Raw genomic sequence first — 22,573 nt, 5'->3', positions numbered from 1 at the left:
ATTCAGAATATTTCTGATTATACAGTCAATGATATGGAGTGTACTATTTCTGATGAAATATATGATTTGTCTGAGCCAGTGCACCACGTGGAGGAGAAGCAGGAGCAGGAGGTTCGGGAGGATCCGCACTTAAGTAAGTAAATAAGTAAAATTTAAAAAAAATACATATAATAACTTCTTAATTCTCCAGACATGTTAACTGAAGACATTCTTAGTACTGAAAGTGGAAAGGACAATTTGAAAACACCGATTTCCCCTAAGGCTTCGCCCCCCGTGCATGGCTGCAAGTGCAAACTATGCGGCAAAATGATTGGAAGGTTGAGCACCTTGGGAAACCACGTAATGAACCAACATTACACAGCAATAAGAGGTATGGTTTCAAAGAATTCGAAGACAATGCAAAAAATTTCTGCCGTTTTTAAGGAAAAAAAAGTGACCATGTTAAGACTATCAGAGGAAACTGGGGTGCCGGCCGAATATTTGAGGGCGATAGTCATGTGCAGCGATGACTATAAAAAAATTGGGTGCCGCTTGTGGGCCGCCAAGACGGATGCAGAGAAGCTGAAGGACATCAACTAATAACTGTTTCGTTTTTTAATTTTAATATTTCATTTGGCTTGAGTAGACTGATCCAGAGAAGCTGAAGGACATCAACCAATAACTGTATCGTTTTTTAATTTTAATATTTGATTTGAGTAGAAAAACTCGCCTGTTAATCGTAAATGTAACGCCTGAAAATAAACTTATTGACAAAAAAGGGAGGAGTATTTATATTGTGTGGGCGCCTTTGGGCCAAGAAATCATCAAAGTTATTCACGTCGCACAGTTTGGGAAAAAACTGGACTGGAGTGGAGTCGACTGGAGGGACTGCAATGACACTTGCCGGCTGGCGGCCTCTTGGAAATTTTAAGCCTCGTTAAGCTTCTGGTCAACCGCCTGGCTGGTCTGCTTGAGCGCTCCATCGAATGGATTAACCTTCGCTCTGGATATACTGGATGCCCTTTTGGATTACAGGACTACCCTCTTTAGCGCCTTTGAATGGATAAACAAAGTGCATGTCCTACATGGATTACAGCCGTATAGCGCATTATAAAAGGTAAGAAATCAAGCCACAAATTGAATGCAGAACACAGAAAATGCTTAACCCATGACACCACCAAAAGGGGGAGAGGGAGTAGAGGGGGATGAGTGCCCCCTATTAATCCTAAGTGCTTCCTGTGATTTTATGTACATTTGTACACGGGGAACAGAGGACTCCAAAGAGACCTCTCGAGCAGCAATTCAATTAACAAATGACAGGTTGGCTGTGACACAAAACATGTAAAGCCATGCAAAAATATACCCCCCCTCCCCCACTCTCCTTAACCCTTAACTCCTTAATCCCAGAATGGTAGCCAACATTTCGGCCACACCAAGGAGTATGGTGGCATGGTATTTATCGCAAGTCCTATCCCAAACCAACAAAGCCGATCAACTATTGCAAGTCGCAGCTCTGCCCAGGGAAAGTACGTCACCTGACCTGTGATTCGAAACACAACATCGAAGTGGACCCTGAACTATCACTTGGAGCCGTTCAGAACTGGCTCTGGAAATCATTCAGTACGAATATCTGGAGAGAGCGGCACAACACAGAGAACGGCAGCAAATATCGAAAGCACAGGGAACATAAAGTAAATAGAAATACAAATACAAAACAAAGCCCATGAACGAATATTTCCTCACAGGTGCTGGAATAAGATGAATCCAACTATTAACAATCCACGTTCCCCATTCACCCGCTCGCGGGGTATTTTCGGATCCATGGGATCCTTCGTTTTTACCGACCAGCAGCAGCAGCAGCAGCCGGGGCTGCAGGTCCCCCCCGAAGGTTCCGCCGACAAGAATGGACTCAATGCGATGCCCTTCCTAGGCCAAATCCACACCAGTCCTCTGCTGTCCCGCCCAATGGGTCCAATAGGTCACGCTCACCCCCCCACCTTCCCTCAGATGGGGGATTCAGATGGGTGAGCGGCAGCAGCCCAGACTCCCCTTCCCCCCAGGACATAACTTACCCCCGGCTCCCCTGCAGATTCAATGCTGTGCCACAGATGGCTTCTCGATGGGACCACCGCCCGTATTGAGCTCCCTCTGGACAGGCGGCGCTTCTCCGGACAGCCGCGGAGACTACTACGACGACCCCCACGAAGAGTACTCCAACTGCCGCTACGAGGGCGACTACGAGGGCGAATACTCGATGCCCACCGAGGAGGACCAAGAGGAGGAGTCGTGCTCCTGTCAGAGCCAGACCTGATAGAGCCAGAGCCAGAGCCAGTCGTGCTCTCCACAATGCAGCCGGAGCACCGTCAGCGCATGGTGGCCTTGTACCACCTCGTCTTGGAGACCGCTGTGGTCAAGGTCGTGCTGCTGGCGCTGCAACTGCTGTGCTGCGCGGTGTTCTGGCTGGTCGAGAAGACCGTGGGCTTCAACGAAACCGTCGGCTCGAAGCGCCACCGATTGTGGAACAGCAAGTTCAAGCTGCGCACCAGCGCCAGTTGCTGTGGCGCATGGCCAATGCCCGGGGCGACGAGACGCTCGTCTTCTTTGCCGTGCTCATGACCACGCCCTGGCTGTTCTCCATCAGCCTCCTGGGATTCATCCTGTCCCTGGCGGCGCTCCTGAAGAAGACCGTCGAGCAGCTGGTGTTCCAGATACGCCTGCACCTAGTGCTCTAGGGTCAGCCATCGAGCAGAAAGCAGCAAGCAGTATCCAATCACACACTGACAGAAGACACACGGCCACACGCCCGACACTCCACCCCTCCCCTCAGAGATGTTTGCACTTCCATTTGGGCATCTATTTTCGTTGATGCTGGCATCGCAATACACGGAATCGTCTCTCCGTTTTTGGCCGCAATGAAAATAGATACCGAAATATTCGAAATTCAAAGTCAATTCCCACGAGAGAGAGCGAGACAGGCCTTCTTCTTTTGGTTTACGGCCTTTCTTTCTTCTGCCTTTGGCATCGCCCACTCCACTCTCTTTATTTTCCTTGCATTAAATTGGCAATAATATGAACTCGCCTTCTCTTTCTGCTTAGAAGTATTCCCCTGTCGCCGATAGCCCGCATCCTCTGCCTTCCAGAATCTGCGGAAGTTTCCAGCGGGGGCTACTGGCGTGCATCAGCCGTCGAGTAGATTGAATGGGAACGCTGCCAGCATATATGTACTATGTGTGTGTGTGCCCAACTAACGCAGACAACTGCGTTCTAGAATGAAATATTAATTCATTGGATGCGCACACACAGATCCCCCTTCATCGCTCAGCGATTCGCAAATGCGGCCAATGAGTATGTGTTGTGAGTATATAACAGCCCATCCGATCCGATCAGGCGATTCATCAGTGAAGATTTTCTCTCCTTTCGCTTTTCTGCCTAGTGGGGTCCCAAGTGTGGGAAAAGCCACGAGAGCGTGAAACTCAAGAAAAGCATGAAGAAAATTACGATTGAACCGGTGACTAGCTTATGGTCTTCCTCGAGCGAACCGACTGCCTTTGTTCAACTGGGACGATGAGGTCTGAGCGTGTCCATCTCGGATCATGAGATACACAATCCCTATCCAAGAGAACAGGCCGAAGAGGGCAGTCAGGCCCGTGTGGTCGCTTTCGTGGAACTTAAGGAGCGTATGCCTGATAATGGAGGCAGTGAAGAGAGAGTAAAGTAGAAAGTTCAGATAGAAGATCACCGAGAGGCGGTGCCACTTGAGGAAGAGGAAACTCGAGATTAGCGGGTGCTGCAGCAGGTAACGCAGCTCCTTGGAATCGGCGATGTATGCGATTGGAGTCATCTCGTCCTCCAATTGGTGAGGATGGCCAATGCTCCGCTTGTCCGACTGCCCGGGCTCTCGCTGGCGTCTCATCAGATTCTTGTAGTTGATGATGATCTCGAAACTCTGGTCACCGGGCTTCTCCCCGTTGGTGGTGATGCAGGAATCGAAGTGCTCCTCCAGCACTTTCGGGTCCATCTCCTGTATGGGAAGATCTCCGAACGCGCTTCTCGCCCCGATGTACGCTCCCTGCCGTAGAAGCTCCTGTGCCACCTTTGTGTTGCGATACTTGACCGCATAGGAGAGTGGCACCAGGCCAGCCTTGTCCGCCTCATTGATGTCCACACGATCGCTCTCGAGCAGCAGCTGGAAGCAGCGCTGGTGGTCACAGAAGTCGTCCAGCGGCTGCTCACCCAGGCGACTGATAACCGCGTTCAGCAGCTTGGAATGCGATGTCAGCCTCAGGTGCGGATGCTTCAACAGCTTCTCTAGCGCCCTGTGGTTGCCCCAGATTACGGCCAACTCCACGGGGCTGATTTCGCTCAATTTTGAAGGATTAATGTTGATGCCCGTCTCGAGGATGGCCTCAAAGGCACGCTGCTTGCCCCGCTTGATACTCTCCGCCAGCAGGGACTGATACTCCTCCTGGTTGGCATTGCATTGGTTGTCTGCGTTTCTGCTGACGTTCTGGTGGTAATCCGCGAACTGTTGCTCGAACTGGTTCTCGTCTCCGTCCCGCAGCGTGCGGAGGAGTCGCTCGCAGTCGATCTCTGCTCCGGCCTCGCGCAGCTCCGGCAACGGCAGTTCCGGATACTGATCGCTCAGCATCTGGCGTACCTGCCCGTTCCGATAGCTGTCAATGTCCAACTGTGGTTGTTTCAGGAAAAGTCGGATCAGCTCCAGCTTAGTGCTTGCCTCAATCTTTCGATTCTTCAGCACATGGTGGAGGGGCGTGAACTCGCCCTGATCCACCAAATTCGGAGAGGCTCCGTACTCGAGCAGCAGCTGAATGCAGGAGCCCACCTGAGAGGCATTCGATCGTCCTGGCGATTGGCCTGGGCACCGCTGTCCAGGGCAGTGTGGAATTCCCGTATGTCCCGATTAGCGAGGGATCGATGAAACCGCAGTTGTTAGAGCTCATTCTGCTGTCTGCAAAGAGTCAAGTGAGAATGGGGAGGATGAGCTATTTCTATGTGGGCTTTCGTTAATCTTATCCAACCCACGCTGCGTATGAGTAACTTCTAATGCCGTTTCTATGAAAATGATGCCAGAACCCGCATTGTTAGAGCTCTGCTCTGGTCAATGGAGGGAGGTCTGACCCAACAGACGGTTTCTGTACAGACCTTGAAATGGCCGAAACAAAAGCATGAGAGTGGACCGACCCCCGGAACAAACGGTATTTGACAACGCTTCATGCTACGATGATTTTCACACAAATGACTGTCTGTCCATGGAGCTGGCCAGCAGCTGGAGGCAGTCACAGCCACATCCGCAGCCGAAAGCTACCCCACAGGTTTCTCGAAAAATAAAAACCAAATCTTCGTTTTGGGGGCAATTAAAGAAAGCGTCTTTAAGTGGTTTTTGTGGTACCCGAACTACAGACTTAATTTGCCCTCCCGTGTAGTTATTAAATTATAACAATCCAACTGAAGACAAGGTAAGACAAGGCCTGAGAAGTACTCAGGGAGTGGCTTGATTGTTCAAAGTGATCTACAAATTTGAATCAAGTTTGGTGTTCGATCTCGCTCGCCTTTTGGTATATCAAAATTTAACGATCATAAAGAATAATCATAAAATAATCGACACATCAAAATCAATTAGCAATCAATTGGTTACGCTTTATGCTTTGAATACTGTTCCGAATGGAGCTTTAGATAAAGCCCTGGGCAGTGCTGAAATCTTGCGATTTATAGGCGGCTCTTTTCGTAACTTTCAAGGCGGCTTCTTCTGTGGGATCTGATCCCTCCAGCCGTCAGCTCAACGTCTTCTCCGCTCTGTTGTGTTCTGTTCTGTTCCGTTCTGTCTGCTGTCTGCTTTGATGCTTGAAATGTGTGAAAAATCGGCTAATCACAAATGAGACCTGGCTAATTTGAATATTCCCCCACTGATTGTTTATCAATAGCCTACGAATTGGGAATCAGGAAACATCGTCTTCTCTTTTGTAGGTAGCTCTTCGGCTAATGTTGCTTTAGTATGCAAACAAATTGAGGATTGTAAATGACGCCCCTGGGGTCAAAATTTGTCGTTGATAAGATAAACAGAATCGCACAATCACCTTCCATAATTGGCCCTTTATTTGATATTTTCTTGTCTCCCATCTTAACCTCTTCCCCATTCTGGTATTTGTTTTTCCACCTGAGTACGAGTATTTGCCCAAGCAATTGACAAACAACTTCATTGTTTGTCCAAGCTGAAGCTCGACCCAAAGTCTTACTAAGACATCGGTTGACAGAATGGCGTAATATCACAATAATTAACAGAAAACTTAACAGCAAACGATTTCAAAAGTGAGCAACTCCTCTCTCAGTCGCATCTGACCCTAGCAATTAAGAGCACTACTTTCAGAAATATTGATGTAGTCAAGGTAATCTATACTTATTGCGAAAAGCTTCGGAAACACAAATTGCCCTTAAACTCTTAAACATTTGCTTCATCTACGGAAACCAGTCGAAATCACAGAGTATACGGAGTCTGGAGTGGAATTTTATTCCCCCTTCTCTTGGAGCTCACATATGTATATACTATAACACTGGTAAAAAAAAAAGTACTCGTATCACTCTGGAATTTGAGAATAAAGTGTGTCACAAAGGAAAGGGAGTCCAACGACATTATTACTAGTTTTAAAAGAAAAATAATAATGAGATTATTTTCATTCGCAATTCGAAAACTGTTTCGACTTCTCATTTTTTCTTTGAGTGAATTTATATTTATAAACCTTTCAGCCCTGTTCTTCTTTCTGTCTGTGGGAACATCTGGAATTTGGAGACTGAGAGAGCTGGAGCCTGGGAAATTGCCCAACAAAATTGGCTCTGAGTTGCACACCGAATCCTCTACTAAAGTTCTTTGTGTTGGTGCAGCTGCAAAAGTGAAATCAGCAAATGACAACACTTCGGAAAGAGTAAGTAGAAGGGGGACAGACGTGATTAATGTAAAGTTTTTAACGCGATACACTGAATATGTATATGTCCAGCTGCACAGGATCAGCCGCGTTTCTCCGATCGTCTGTCAATAATTTATACTATATACGTACTGTCTTACACTGCTATAACATTCTCACATGATATTTTACCATACCCTTCCCGAATACGTGATGTGATCAGATCGAGAGACCCTCTAACTGCGTGGGAGGAGGAGAGCAGAGTAAACACTAAACTAAATTGCTTGTCCATAAAGTCTGTTTTTTAGCAAACTGTGCTTGGATTGTTTATCCAATTTATGGCATTATTATACCCGATACTCAAAATGAGTATTGGGGTATATTAGATTTGTGGTAAAAGTGGATGGGTGTAACGTCCAGAAGGAATCGTTTCCGACCCCATAAAGTATATATGTTCTTGATCAGCATCAATAGACGAGTCGATTGAGCCATGTCTGTCTGTCCGTCTGTCCGTCCGTCCGTCTGTCCGTCTGTCTGTCCCCTTCAGCGCCTAGTGCTCAAAGACTATAAGAGCGAGAGCAACGATGTTTTGGATCCAGACTTCTGTGATATGTCACTGCTACAAGAATATTTCAAAACTTTGCCCCGCCCACTTCCGCTCCCACAAAGGGCGAAAATCTGTGGCATCCACAATTTTAAAGATACGAGAAAACCAAAAACGCAGAATCGTAGAAGATGACTATATGTTCTAGAGTGCAAAATCTGAACCAGATCGTATAATTATTATAGCCAGAATCAAAAAAACAATTTCATTCTTTCTCGCTCTGTCTCTCTCTAACACACAGGTTTCATGGTCGGTTTTGCCAATTGCAAAATATGAGTTCAAGAGCTAGAGCAACCAAATTTGGTATCCACACTCCTGTGATATCGGACCTTGACCGTTTTGTGTCAAAATTTCGCCACACCCCCTTCCGCCCCCGCAAAGGACGAAAATCTGTGGCATCCAAAAATCTCAGAGACTATTAAGGCTAGAGTAACCAAATTTAGTATCCGCACTTCTGTTAGATCTCACTATAAAACGTATATCTCAGAATTTCGCCCCACCCCTTTCCGCCCACACAAAGGACGAAAATCTGTTGCATCCACAATATTGCAGATTCGAGAAAACTAAAAACGCAAAATCATAGATAATGACCATATCTATCAGACTGCTGAATCTGGATCAGATCGGATCATTTTTGTAGCCAAAAGCAAGAAATCAATTTGCAGTATCGGGTATAAATGTAGAGTTGCGGTCTCCGCAGCAACTCACAACGTTCCCCCTCGTTTTTTTTATGCATTCTCAGCGTTTTGCTGCACTTCATGAACAACAGGCGATGGTCTGGCCCGAGACGCTTTGTTTACACTTGGCATTAAAACTGGAAAAACAAAGGGAAATAACCAAAAATTCTAGTATGAAGATAAAAGTACTCGGGTGTGGCAGAAAAAAACTACAATCTTGATCTACAAATGAAGTTTTTTTACAGTGAAATATATACTTGACTTGTAGTGAAACGCAGCCCCGAAGTTGTCATCATAAAAACTTCGTAATTAAGATGAATGCGTGAGGAGATGGGGCTGGAGCTGAGAGCAAGCATGACTTCATGCTGAACCGCCTCCGAGTGGCATCCGCAGATAAAAAGCAACAAAATATAGTAGTATACAAGAAATGTTCAGCTGGCACCGAAATACGGACAGCTCACAAACACATGGACACATGCTTAACTTAACTAAAGTGGATACACACACATGCATCGCATATACATGCTCTATATTGGGTATATACATATGTACTACTCGTTCTCGCTGTGCACTTCATAAACAATTGGCTGGCCTACATCATGTACTCGTACAACACACAACAAAAGATTTGAGGGGGGTGTGTGTGGAGTGGGAGAATTGGGGGAAATGTCAGTCAGTGCCCCGCACGTTTCGATAATTTCGAATAATTTAATTAAGCCCAGACGAGGCGGCAGTACTGGGACTTTCACGATTCTCCCCGGAACTTCCAAAAGCCCTGAAAATGGCAAGATTTTTAAAAAAAAATTAATTAAAGATCACTTTGATTTAGCACCCCTTTTGGGACTACGCCCTTGTATCCCGCTAAAAGTATAAAACGAATAAACAAAAGCTTTGTGGGCGGAGCCAGATCGGCAAACGAATGAATCCAGCCAACGATTTAGGTAGTAGTCGTATATGGGGAGGGAGGGAAACTGAGACCTGGTCGCTCGACTCTCCACATATCGCCTAATCGATGGATTATTTAATTGTAATTGGTAATAAGAAATGCAAATTCAGCTCTCGGTACATGTGTAATGTGGTATGTGAGGACGGAAGCACTCGACGCCAAAAGTCCATGCAAATGAAGCGAGGCTTGGATTACTCCCGAACCCGATTGGGTAAACATGGAACTGGACTCCGTTTACTGCTGTTGCACACTATCTGAGGGGATCGACTGACGGTCAGGCACGATTATTTCGTTTATTTCTTATTTATTTTCTTTTCTTGAAAGAAACAATAGACACTTGAGAAAACGAGCCACCTTCGGCGTTTCCTTTTAGGGCATCAAAAAAGTGATCGTGACCATTGCCGGCCCACATTCGAAAATCGTTTTTCAAAAACTCTCGTTCGTTCTGGCGATGATGTCACAGTTTGAGTGTATATATATAAAGTATATATATTCTTGATCAGCATCAAAAGCCGAGTCGATTGAGCCCTGTCTGTCTGTCCGTCCGTCCGTCTGTCCGTCCCCTTCAGCGCCTAATGCTCAAAGACTATAGGAGCTAGAGCAACGATGGTTTGGATCCAGACTTCTGTGATATGTCACTGCTACAAGAATATTTCAAAACTTCGCCCCGCCCACTTCCGCCCCCACAAAGGGCGAAAATCTGTGGCATCCACAATTTCGACGATACGAGAAAACCAAAAACGCAGAATCGTAGAAGATGACTATATCTTCTGAACCAGATCGTATAATTATTATAGCCAGAATCAAGAAAACAATTTCATTCTTTCTCGCTCTGTATCTCTCTAACACACAGGTTTCATGGTCGGTTTTGCCAATTGCAAAATATGAGTTCAAGGATCTCAGAACCCATAAGAGCAAGAGCAACCAAATTTGGTATCCTCACTCCTGTAATATCGGACCTTGACCGTTTTGTGTCAAAATTTCGCCACACCCCCTTAAGCCCCCGCAAAGGACGAAAATCTGTGGCATCCACAAATCTCAGAGACTATTAAGGCTAGAGTAACCAAATTTGGTATCCGCACTTCTGTTAGATCTCACTATAAAGCGTATATCTCAGAATTTCGCCCCACCCCCTTCCGCCCCCACAAAGGACGAAAATCTGTTGCATCCACAATATTGCACATTCGAGAAAACTAATAACGCAGAATCATAGATAACGACCGTATCTATCAGATTGCTGAATCTGGTTTAGATCAGATAATTTTTATAGCCGTTCAAGGAATAAATCAATTTGCAGTGGCTACGCAGCGCCCGACGTCACGCTCAGACTGATTTTCTGTAGAGGCGTCTGTCGGAGGAGAGCCATACTGACTTAGTATCGGGTATAACTGTAGAGTTGCGGTGTCCGCAGCAACTCACAACGTTCCCCCTCGTCTATGATTCTGCGTTTTTAGTTTAGTTTTTTTTTAGTTTTGCCGCATGGTTTGCATAAATTTCCATTTGGATTTCCATTGCCATTGCCATTGACTGCCTCGTTAGCTAGCCCCTTAGACCCATCAACTTTTGATTGATTTGATCCGATACGCAACGCTCCTCAGCTTAGCTAAAGATTAATTTATAAAACAAAAGATATACAAAAAGGGTAATAAAAGAGTAACGAACAAGATTAATAACCATTAACCATAATATGTGCGTAAACAACACACACATTGTGAACCGAATCATATTGTGGAGATAATGTTTTTTATCCCCAATCGGCCGACTAATTATTTCGAATTAAATAAAACTCGGCGCAGAAATAAAATTACGATGTGTTCTTTAATGCGTGACATCCAAATTGCAAGTGTGGCTTGCCTGCCCTTTACATTGCCGCTCCGATCGCTAAGCGCAGCTTCGCTCGGCTGACGTCGGTAGGCAGACGCAAAGCGGAGATAGCGAAGAGCGAGCTGGCAGAGAGCGTTTAGCAGGGCAAGCACGCGCAAAGCTTTAACAAACAAATGAGTGACATAGACATAAGTAACAAACAAAATAAGCGGCTGAGGGCCGAGAATTAGGTGCTATTTGGCAAGAAGCTAATCGGCTGGGTTCTGCTCCGAACATTCACCCCCCGTTGGAAGGCAAAGGCTTTCAACAGATCCATCCTGAACGGCAAGAACCGCTATTTTTCCAACGGCCCTCTTGAAGATGGCCGCCAGCCGCCCTCTTTTTCCACTTGCACCTGGCACTCGAGCTTCCTGCATTGCTGCTCTAAGTTTTGGTACTCCAGCGTTGTGGGTCGAAAATCGTCAATAGAGATGCACGAGGAATTTTCAAAAGCGGTTAAGGCTGCACGCTTATTCTCCGAGCTATCAATGCTTGCTGATACTATCCAACCAAGTTTTGTCTCCTGCAATGTTGGCAATTGGGCTGATAGTCGAATCTGTCCGACGCACATTAAATCGAAGAACAAACCAGAACCTATCAACAGATCGATACGTTGGGGCTTGGAGAAATTAGGATCAGCTAGTTTTAGATTATTCGGCATTGGCCAATCCTTTGCGTCTACGCCGAAGTTAGGCTGCATTTCCGTAATTGAGTTGGTGACAATTGCAGCGAAGGAAGCTCGATAGCTTGCGTCCTGGGATTGTACAACTATATGTACAGACTTGCTCGAAGGTAGAATGGAATCTCCGATTTCAGAGATGTGAACATAAGACGAGCGATAATCCAACTGCAACTGATCAGCAAGTCTAGATGTTACAAAGTTTGCCTGTGATGCAGAATCCAAAATGGCACGACATGGGATAAGTGCTCCATAACGATCTGTTACATGGACGAGGTCAGTAGGTAGCAACACGTTCTGGCTAGGCTGAGATTTCTGGATCGAGGGGGAGGGCTAGAACACCCGCTTGCTAGAAGCACAGTCGCGGCCTCTTGCTGGATCGATTCCTCGGCCGGTGAAGAGGAAGATGAAGCACCAGTTCCCGATGGAATGTGGAGTAGCGTGTGATGTTTGGCCTGGCAATGCCTGCAAAGTCCTGACCTGCACCTCTGCAATTCATGGCCTTTGTTGAGGCAGTTCATACACAAGCGGATCTTCTTTGCTTCTTTGTATCGTTCAAACGCAGAGAGATTCAGGAATGCCTGACATCTAGATATGTAATGCTCGGAAGAATTGCAATGGTTACATATGGGGTTAGGATGGTCGTTACTGGAGGTGATAAGGGTGACAGGTTTGTCTTCTCCCACCTGTTGACTAGGACTTGTTGCCATGGCTGATCCCAAATTCTCCAGCATCCGACATCTCGCTTCCAAAAATGAGGCCATGCTTGACCACCGAGGCAATCCTGACGTCGGCAAGTTCTCTTCCCATTTCTCCTTTGTTTTGTGGTCCAGTTTCGTGCCTATGATGAAGATCAGCAACCCATCCGAAATCTCCTGCGGGGTCGCCAAGGTCTGAAGTGCACGCAAGTGCGAATTGATTTTGCCGCTGAGCGCGCGCAAGCCGATAGCTGAGCCCTTCTCCACCCCTTGCAGCCCGAAAATAGCCTTGACGTGTGCCTGAAAATGTAACAGTTTATTATCGAATCGCAACATTAGCAAATTCAACGCCTTGTCGTAATTCTCCTCAGAAAGTTCCAAGGAACGAATCGTATCCAGCGCAGCACCATCTAGACACCCACGAAGATATTGGAATTTTTCGATGATTGGTATACGATGGTCTTTGTGCACCATTGTCGAGAACATCGAGTGGAATTCTGGCCAACCCATGTAGTTCCCACCGAATCGCGAAAGCTGCAACTCGGGCATTCGAGAACGGCCTATACTATTATAGGCGAACAACGACGAATTCCCCTCGAGAGTATGCCGAGCCGTTGAATTGGCAACATTTACCGTGCGAGCAGCCATCAACTCCCGCGACAGCCTGGACCTAACCTTCACATAAACATTCGAAAAGTCCAGTCGGGCATCATGGGCTAACTGCAGGAAATCCAGCCTTTCAAGGCTCGTTTGAGCGGGATCGAAATCCGCATTCATTCGCTCGATTTGCTCTAAGCGAGCTTGAAGCTCTGCCTCATCTAACTCGGCAAGCTCTTCCTTGGTGAGAAAGCGATCCATGGCCTTTAGTTGACGCGCGATGGACTCGACCTTGTGCTTGTATAAATCTACTTCACTCGGCATTGCTGCGTTCGCGACATTGGTAGGCTCAGGTGCTGCCATGTTGAGGTTTTAAAAGAGTCACTCAGCACGACGTATAAACGTGGGAACCGAAAGCAAAGGGATTACAGCTAATGCCTTTAGCTGTGCGGCTGTGCGAGCTGTCCGATTCCGCTTTGTACTCCGCTTGTAAGTATTAGTGAGTTCGCTGCACTGCCTACCGCACTGCACTGACCGAATGGTCGCGACAGAGAAATTAATAGCCAGCAATGCGTGTATGTAGGTGTATGTAAGTGTGTTTTAGCACCGAATTGTGCTTAACCGCCGAAAATTTGCTAGGGCTAACGAATGTCGATCGCGAATGATTATTAATTGACACTGCAACTCAGATATCACGTCGGGGTCACCAATTTTTATGTGGAGATAATGTTTTTTATCCCCAATCCGCCGACTAATTATTTCCAATTAAATAAAATTCGGCGCAGAAATAAAATAACGATATGTTCTTTAATGCGTGACATCCAAATTGCAAGTGTGGCTTGCTTGCCTTTTACATTGCCGCTCCGATCGCTAAGCGCAGCTTCGCTCGGCCGACGTCGGTAGGCAGACGCAAAGCGGAGATAGCGAAGAGCGAGCTGGCAGAGAGCGTTTAGCAGGGCCAGCAAGCGCAAAGCTTTAACAAACAAATGAGTGACATAGACATAAGTAACAAACAAAATAAGCGGCCGAGGGCCAAGAATTAGGTGCTATTTGGCAAGCAGCTAATCGGCTGGGTTCTGCTCCGAACACATATCAAATGCAAAAAAAAAAAAACAAAACGAAAACAGAAAACCAATTAAAGATAAAAAACTATTATAACGAAAAGAAAAAGAAATGAAAATTCAAGAATGCATAAATCTAACATGGTACATACAGTAAAGATATTCGTTTATACAATATTTACTGTCTATATAACCATTATATACTACTTACTGACAGCAAATTATTAAGGGTTTTGTTCAATTTCATTATTCGTATGTTAATAAAAACAATTTCAGACTTACTTAAACTTACAGTCTGCTCTGAATACGGGTTAAATGCTAGTGCTCTGCTAGTTGATTATTACTCGTACACTGTTTTCTATAGCTTAGAGCCATCCTGCGTCCCTGGTCACCGGTGGATCAAGCCTTCAGAACAACAAAATCAATCAAACAACAACAATCAATTCAAAAATCAATCAAACAACAAACAAAAATTTAACACTACAGCTAAAAATCTTGTACAGGCTTCTACAGCTGAAAATCGTGTACAGGCTGAAATATTCTACATTCTACAGCTGAAAATCTTGTACAGGCTGAAAATATTCTACATTCTACAGCTGAAAATCTTGTACAGGCTTCTACAGCTGAAAATCTTGTACAGGCTGAAATATTCTACATTCTACAGCTGAAAATCTTGTACAGGCTGAAATATTCTACATTCTACAGCTGAAAATCTTGTACAGGCTGAAAATATTCTACATTCTACAGCTGAAAATACATTAATTATGTATAGTACATGTACTACATAAAATAAATAAAATAAAAAACAAATTTCTATTATTATTATTATTGTTATTATTATTAAAATTAATATAATTATACTACATACTACAAAATATTTTCTAACGTCTTATTTAATAATTTAATTTTTTGGTCCATTACTTGGAGAGCCATGAACACTACAGTTGTAGGGTTTCTGTACAGTACTGGGTTTCTGTTGAAATCTTCTTTAAACGATACTTTCATTATGTTTATAAAAATTGTTGATAAATGCTTGCCACGTTCCTCGAAGGTATTGCTGTTCATGTTGTTAAAACATATTGGTTCGTTTCTAAATTCGAAATGTTTTTCAACAGCGCGTAATAAGTTCATTATTTCATTTTTAATGATTTCTTTAACTTTATCAGACATTAGGTAGTCGGGCAAGTAGCCTACCGACTTCGTAGCCTCAAAGATACTCTTGTAATTTTCTTTCCTGTATTCCTTGACATACATATTTGACAACAACACATCCTCATGTATATCATTTTTTAGGATAACCTTTTTGAGGTGGGCAGATCCCACAATATGGGGAAAATTCTGAGTCGCTTAGTTTGTGTAAATTTACAGTCATGTTAATGCGTCCATTCATTATGTTTCCTTGCATTTTCAGTTCTTCCAATGCGTCCGTTACCAGATTTTCGGGGGCCTGTACCTTTGTGCAATTCAATGCTCGCTTGAAGGCGACCAATATCGTTGACCAGATCATCGTTACCGACGATACCTGGAGGAAGAAAAGTCTGATTCACCTGCTCCAATGTAATTGCCACAATCTACTCACCTTCAGTGTCGTCGTCGTCAACATCCATAGGCAATGTACTAACCAGCCGGTCCAGCGGTCCACACGGCAGATGTTCCTCTGCCTCTTTGTCCTGATACGGCTCGAACAGATTGAGTTCATTTATGTCCTCATCGAAACACGACAATTGCGACGGCTCCAACAGATTGAGTTCATTTATGACCTCATCGAAACACGACAATTGCGACGGCTCGAACATATCTTCCTCTATGTCCTGATAAGGCTCGAAGAGATTGAGTTCCTTTATGTCCTCATCGAAACACGACAATTTATGCATTTCTGAATCTATCTTTTTATCCATCTTGGCGCGGTTCTTGGGTTACTCTTATTAACTTATTTCACTCTTTTCTCTATTTTTGTCGATCGTCAAATAACTCGCCTCAGACTTATCGCAGTATAATATCGCATAAAACCTATCGCAGTATCATATCGCAGTATAATATTGCATAAAACTAATTGCAGTATAATATCTCGATCGGTTAGGGTTAATATATGTTGCCTTACAATTATTTTATTTTTATTTTTATACATGTTGAAATCAGGAAACTAGACGCGGAATTATGTGATATTTATCGGTCCGTATCGTATAGCAACAAAATATCTGTGAACGTTATTCCTTCTTGATCGTCGTATTCGAATAAATGTGTGTTGGCATATCGAGTACATTGGTATTTCTTATAATACTATCGATGAGTAAATACCAAAACCATACATGCCCCGTTATTTAAAACATAAATAAAGAACACAAAATAAGACAAAGATGTACATTAATTTGGGAGGTGTAAGAATTGACGGGGTGGACAGTGCCCTTGTTAATGCATTATGCGGGATATACTGGGACCATCTGCAAGGCCGGAAAGTGCAAAGCCCGAAAGCACAGGAAATTGCCAACATGACGTTGTCGTTCGGTGGAGCCCAAGTTTGCGACATAAGTGCAGCAGGAGTGATTAATTTGTACTTTTTTTTTCTGGACCATCAACGTAAGGGTAAGTAAATTAGTTACATTTATATTATATTCTTCTAATAATGTATTCCATTCAGCGGGGACGACGCACGCGAAGTATGCTGAGCCTGTTACTCCGGTGCAGAATATTTCTGTTCTGATGATATCTCAGGATATTGAGGATATTGACAATATGCACGGTGATACGGAGGAGTCGGCCACAACTCAGGATATTGAGGATATTGACAACAATATGAACGGTCATACGGAGGAGTCGGCCACAACTCACGATATTGAGGATATTGACAATATGCACGGTGATACGGAGGAGTCGGCCACAACTCAGGATATTGAGGATATTGACAACAATATGCACGGTCATACGGAGGAGTCGGCCACAACTCACGATATTGAGGAGAATATTGACAACATTTCTGACAATATTCACAATATTTCTGATTATACAGTCAATGATATGGAGTGTACAATTTCTGATGAAATATATGATTCGTCTGAGCCAGTGCACCACGTGGAGGAGAAGCAGGAGCAGGAGGTTCGGGAGGATCCGGACTTAGGTAAGTAAATAAGTAAAATTAAAAAAAAATACATATAATAACTTCTTAATTCTCCAGACATGTTTACTGAAGACATTCTTAGTACTGAAAGTGGAAAGGACAATTTGAAAACACCGATTTCCCCTAAGGCTTCGCCCCTCGTGCATGGCTGCAAGTGCAAACTATGCGGCAAAATGATTGGAAGGTTGAGCACCTTGGGAAACCTCGTAATGAACCAACATTACACAGCAATAAGAGGTATGGTTTCAAGGAATTCGAAGACAATGCAAAAAATTGCTGCCGTTTTTAAGGAAAAAAAAAAGTGACCGTGTAAAGACTATCAGAGGAAACTGGGGTGCCGGCCGAGTATTTGAGGGCGATAGTCATGTGCAACGATGACTATAAAAAAATTGGGTGCCGCTTGTGGGCCGCCAAGACGGATGCAGAGAAGCTGAAGGACATCAACCTATAACTGTTTCGTTTTTTAATTTTAATATTTGATTTGGCTTGAGTAGACTGATCCAGAGAAGCTGAAACACATCAACCAATAACTGTTTCTTTTTTAATTTTAATATTTGATTTGAGTAGAAAAACTCGGCTGTTATTCGTAAATGTAACGACTGAAAATAAACTTATTGACAAAAAAGGGAGGAGTATTTATATTGTGTGGGCGCCTTTGGGCCAAGAAATCATCAAAGTTATTCACGTCGCACAGTTTGGGAAAAAACTGGACTGGAGTGGAGTCGACTGGAGGGACTGCAATGACACTTGCCGGCTAGCGGCCTCTTGGAAATTTTAAGCCTCGTTAAGCTTCTGGTCAACCGCCTGGCTGGTCTGCTTGAGCGCTCCATCGAATGGATTAGCCTTCGCTCTGGATATACTGGATGCCCTTTTGGATTACGGGACTACCCTCTTTAGCGCCTTTGAATGGATAAACAAAGTGCATGTCCTACATGGATTACAGCCGTATAGCGCATCATAAAAGGTAAGAAATCAAGCCACAAATTGAATGCCGAACACAGCAAATGCTTAACCCATGACAATGTACAAATGACAGGTTGGCTGTGACACAAAACAGCAGCTTAAGCAAGATGTAAAGCCAAGCAAATATACCCCCCCCCCTCCACCACTCTTCTTAACCCTTAACCCTTAACTCCTTAATCCCAGAATGGTAGCCAACATTTCGGCCACACCAAGGAGTATGGTGGCATGGTATTTATCGCAAGTCCTATCCCAAACACAGAGAACGGCAGAAAATATCGAAAGCACAGGGAACATAAAGTAAATAAAAATACAAATACAAAAAAAGCCCACGAACGAATATTTCCTCACAGGTGCTGGAATAAGATGAATCCAACTATTAACAATCCACGTTCCCCATTCACCCGCTCGCGGGGTATTTTCGGATCCATGGGATCCTTCGTCTTTACCGACCAGCAGCAGCAGCAGCAGCCGACAAGAATGGACTCAATGCGATGCCCTTCCTAGGCCAAATCCACACCAGTCCTCTGCTGTCCCGCCCAATGGGTCCAATAGGTCACGGTCACCCCCCCACCTTCCCTCCGATGGGGGATTCAGATGGGTGAGCGGCAGCAGCCCAGACTCCCCTTCCCCCCAGGACATAACTTACCCCCGGCTCCCCTGCAGATTCAATGCTGTGCCACAGATGGCTTCGATGGGACCACCGCCCGTGTTGAGCTCCCTCTGGACAGGCGGCGCTTCTCCGGACAGCCGCGGAGAGTACTACGACGACCCCCACGAAGAGTACTCCGACTGCCGCTACGAGGGCGACTACGAGGGCGACTACTCGATGCCCACCGAGGAGGACCAAGAGGAGGAGTCGTGCTCCTGTCAGAGCCAGACCTGTCAGAGCCAGAGCGAGTTCAGCTTGATAGAGCGCACCGAGTCGGACCTTGTACCACCTCGTCCTGGAGACCGCTGTGGTCAAGGTCGTGCTGCTGGTGCTGCAACTGCTGTGCTGCGCGGTGTTCTGGCTGGTCGAGAAGACCTTCCGTGGGCTTCAACGAAACCGTCGGCTCGAAGCGCCACCGATTGTGGAACAGCAAGTTCAAGCTGCGCACCATCCAGCGCCAGTTGCTGTGGCGCATGGCCAATGCCCGGGGCGAGGAGGCGCTCGTCTTCTTTGCCGTGCTCATGACCACGCCCTGGCTGTTCTCCCTCAGCCTCCTGGGATTCATCCTGTCCCTGGCGGCGCTCCTGAAGAAGACCGTCGAGCAGCTGGTGTTCCAGATACGCCTGCACCTCGTGCTCTAGGGGCAGCCATCGAGCAGATAGCAGCAAGCAGTATCCAATCACACACTGACAGAAGACACACGGCCACACGCCCGACACTCCACCCCTCCCCTCAGAGATGTTTGCACTTCCATTTGGGCATCTATTTTCGTTGATGCTGGCATCGCAATACACGGAATCGTCTCTCCGTTTTTGGCCGCAATGAAAATAGATACCGAAATATTCGAAATTCAAAGTCAATTTCCACGAGAGAGAGCGAGACAGGCCTTCTTCTTTTGGTTTACGGCCTTTCTTTCTTCTGCCTTTGGCATCGCCCACTCCACTCTCTTTATTTTTCTTGCATTAAATTGGCAATAATATGAACTCGCCTTCTCTTTCTGCTTAGTAGTATTCCCCTGTCGCCGATAGCCCGCATCCTCTGCGTTCCAGAATCTGCGGAAGTGTCCAGCGGGGGCTACTGGCGTGCATCAGCCGTCGAGTAGATTGAATGGGAACGCTGCCAGCATATATGTACTATGTGTGTGTGTGTGCCCAACTAACGCAGACAACTGCGTTCTAGAATGAAATATTAATTCATTGGATACGCACACACAGATCCCCCTTCATCGTTCTCTGTTTCCCTCGGAGGGTGGCAGGGTACTGGGTGTCTACGCTGCTCGGCGCTGGCCTGTATCTAATCGCGCCTGCCTTGCTGTGTACCCACTGTAGATGCATATGTACATACAGTTGTTAATCAATGTCTGTTGATTGTCGCATCGTTGCTTGGAAGGGGAATCCCCCTTATATTAAAGCTGGGATCCTATGACAGAGCAGAACGCAATACTTTTCATATCCCAACTTGGGTTTCCTTAACCAATCCCATAACTTTCGACATTGACAATGAGGCTTCATCAGCATTCGTTCGCTCACAGTCATTATCATAATGATGATGATAATGATAATAATGTGCATGTGTGTGGTGTGTGACTCTCGTTTAGGACCTGAGCTCAAAAGTGCAATGCACGGCAGAAAAATCAACACGAGCTGATTCAAGGGGTAAAGATATGTATCTTTGGCACACCGAAGTGCCGACACTCTTTCAATTCAAGCTTGTTCACAGCCCAGCGATTCGCAAATGCGGCCAATGAGTATGTGTTGTGAGTATATAACAGCCCATCCGATCCGATCAGGCGATTCATCAGTGAAGATTTTCTCTCCTTTCGCTTTTCTGCCTAGTGCGCGCAGCATGAGCATGTGCGTCGAAGTTGAGAGTACTGGAAGGGAGCCAACCAGCAGGCAGAACTCCACGGACACCAGCAGAATGGTGAAGACGGCCAGTATGCGCTGCGTCTCCTTGTCGTAGCTGGCTTCCATGCAGGTTAGGATCAACAAGACAATGAGAGCCACCTCCATCAGGTTCATGATGGACCTGAAGTACAGCAGCGGCGACATGGCAAGCTGTATGACCTCTCGGATCATGAGATACACAATCCCTATCCAAGAGAACAGGCCGAAGAGGGCAGTCAGGCCCGTGTGGTCGCTTTCGTGGAACTTAAGGAGCGTATGCGTGATAATGGAGGCAGTGAAGAGAGAGTAAAGTAGAAAGTTCAGATAGAAGATCACCGAGAGGCGGTGCCACTTGAGGAAGAGGAAACTCGAGATTAGCGGGTGCTGCAGCAGGTAACGCAGCTCCTTGGAATCGGCGATGTATGCGATTGGAGTCATCTCGTCCTCCAATTGGTGAGGATGGCCAATGCTCCGCTTGTCCGACTGCCCGGGCTCTCGCTGGCGTCTCATCAGATTCTTGTAGTTGATGATGATCTCGAAACTCTGGTCACCGGGCTTCTCCCCGTTGGTGGTGATGCAGGAATCGAAGTGCTCCTCCAGCACTTTCGGGTCCATCTCCTGTATGGGAAGATCTCCGAACGCGCTTCTCGCCCCGATGTACGCTCCCGTAGAAGATCCTGTGCCACCTTTGTGTTGCGATACTTGACCGCATAGAAGAGTGGCACCAGGCCAGCCTTGTCCGCTTCATTGATGTCCACACGATCGCTCTCGAGCAGCAGCTGGAAGCAGCGCTGGTGGTCACAGAAGTCGTCCAGCGGCTGCTCACCCAGGCGACTGATAACCGCGTTCAGCAGCTTGGAATGCGATGTCAGCCTCAGCTGCGGATGCTACAACAGCTTCTCTAGCGCCCTGTGGTTGCCCCAGATTACGGCCAACTCCACGGGGCTGATGTCGCTCAATTTTGAAGGATTAATGTTGATGCCCGTCTCGAGGATGGCCTCAAAGGCTCGCTGCTTGCCCCGCTTGATACTCTGCGCCAGCAGGGACTGATACTCCTCCTGGTTGGCATTGCATTGGTTGTCTGCGTTTCCGCTGACGTTCTGGTGGTACTCCGCGAACTGTTGCTCGAACTGGTTCTCGTCTCCGTCCCGCAGCGTGCGGAGGAGTCGCTCGCAGTCGATCTCTGTTCCGGCCTCGCGCAGCTCCGGCAACGGCAGTTCCGGATACTGATCCCTCAGCATCTGGCGTACCTGCCCGTTCCGATAGCTGTCAATGTCCAGCTGTGGTTGTTTCAGGAAAAGTCGGATCAGCTCCAGTTTAGTGCCTGCCTCAATCTTTCTATTCTTCAGCACATGGTGGAGGGGCGTGAACTCGCCCTGATCCACCAAATTCGGAGAGGCTCCGTACTCGAGCAGCAGCTGAATGCAGGAGCCCACCTGAGAGGCATTCGATCGTCCTGGCGATTGGCCTGGGCACCGCTGTCCAGGGCAGTGTGGAATTCCCGTATGTCCCGATTAGCGAGGGCTGCGCTCAACTGGCCCTGCGGATCGATGAAACCGCAGTTGTTAGAGCTCATTCTGCTGTCTGCAAAGAGTCAAGTGAGAATGGGGAGGATGAGCTATGTCTATGTGGGCTTTCGTTAATCTTATCCAACCCACGCTGCGTATGAGTAACTTCTAATGCTGTTTCTATGAAAATGATGCCAGAACCCGCATTGTTAGAGCTCTGCTCTGGTCAATGGAGGGAGGTCTGACCCAACAGACGGTTTCTGTACAGACCTTGAAATGGCCGAAACAAAAGCATGAGAGTGGAGAGCAGGAGAGAAGTACTCAGGGAGTGGCTTGATTGGCTACAAATTTGAATCAAGTTTGGTGTTCGATCTCGCTCGCCTTTTGGTATATCAAAATTTAACGATCATAAAGAATAATCATAAAATAAT

General features: G+C 46.1%; 1 protein-coding gene across 1 annotated transcript; it reads left to right on the top strand.

Moving 5' to 3' along the window:
• Positions 1–1,415: 1,415 nt before the first annotated feature.
• Positions 1,416–20,616, top strand: LOC117195132. The gene is made up of 6 exons (XM_033399784.1): positions 1,416–1,670; positions 1,725–1,909; positions 18,604–18,697; positions 18,763–19,030; positions 19,204–19,344; positions 20,584–20,616. The coding sequence occupies exons 2-6, from the start codon at positions 1,738–1,740 to the stop codon at positions 20,614–20,616; spliced, it is 708 nt and encodes a 235-aa protein (XP_033255675.1). The 5' UTR covers positions 1,416–1,670; positions 1,725–1,737.
• The last annotated feature ends 1,957 nt before the right edge of the window (positions 20,617–22,573 follow it).

The sequence above is a fragment of the Drosophila miranda genome (assembly GCF_003369915.1).
Source record: "Drosophila miranda strain MSH22 chromosome Y unlocalized genomic scaffold, D.miranda_PacBio2.1 Contig_Y6_pilon, whole genome shotgun sequence".
NCBI classification, from domain to species: domain Eukaryota; kingdom Metazoa; phylum Arthropoda; class Insecta; order Diptera; family Drosophilidae; genus Drosophila; species Drosophila miranda.
Note: the sequence above shows the minus strand (reverse complement) of the source record. Positions and strands in the feature narration are given on the sequence as shown.

What these genes read in the sequence shown, in the direction of transcription:
- LOC117195132 (XM_033399784.1), top strand. Translation starts at nt 1,738, where the DNA reads ATGAATCCAACTATTAACAATCCACGTTCCCCATTCACCCGCTCGCGG. An exon ending in CAATGCGATGCCCTTCCTAG is followed by an intron (nt 1,910 to 18,603) that starts GCCAAATCCACA and finishes TGCCCTTCCTAG; the next exon opens with GCCAAATCCACACCAGTCCT. An exon ending in CCGATGGGGGATTCAGATGG is followed by an intron (nt 18,698 to 18,762) that starts GTGAGCGGCAGC and finishes GCTCCCCTGCAG; the next exon opens with ATTCAATGCTGTGCCACAGA.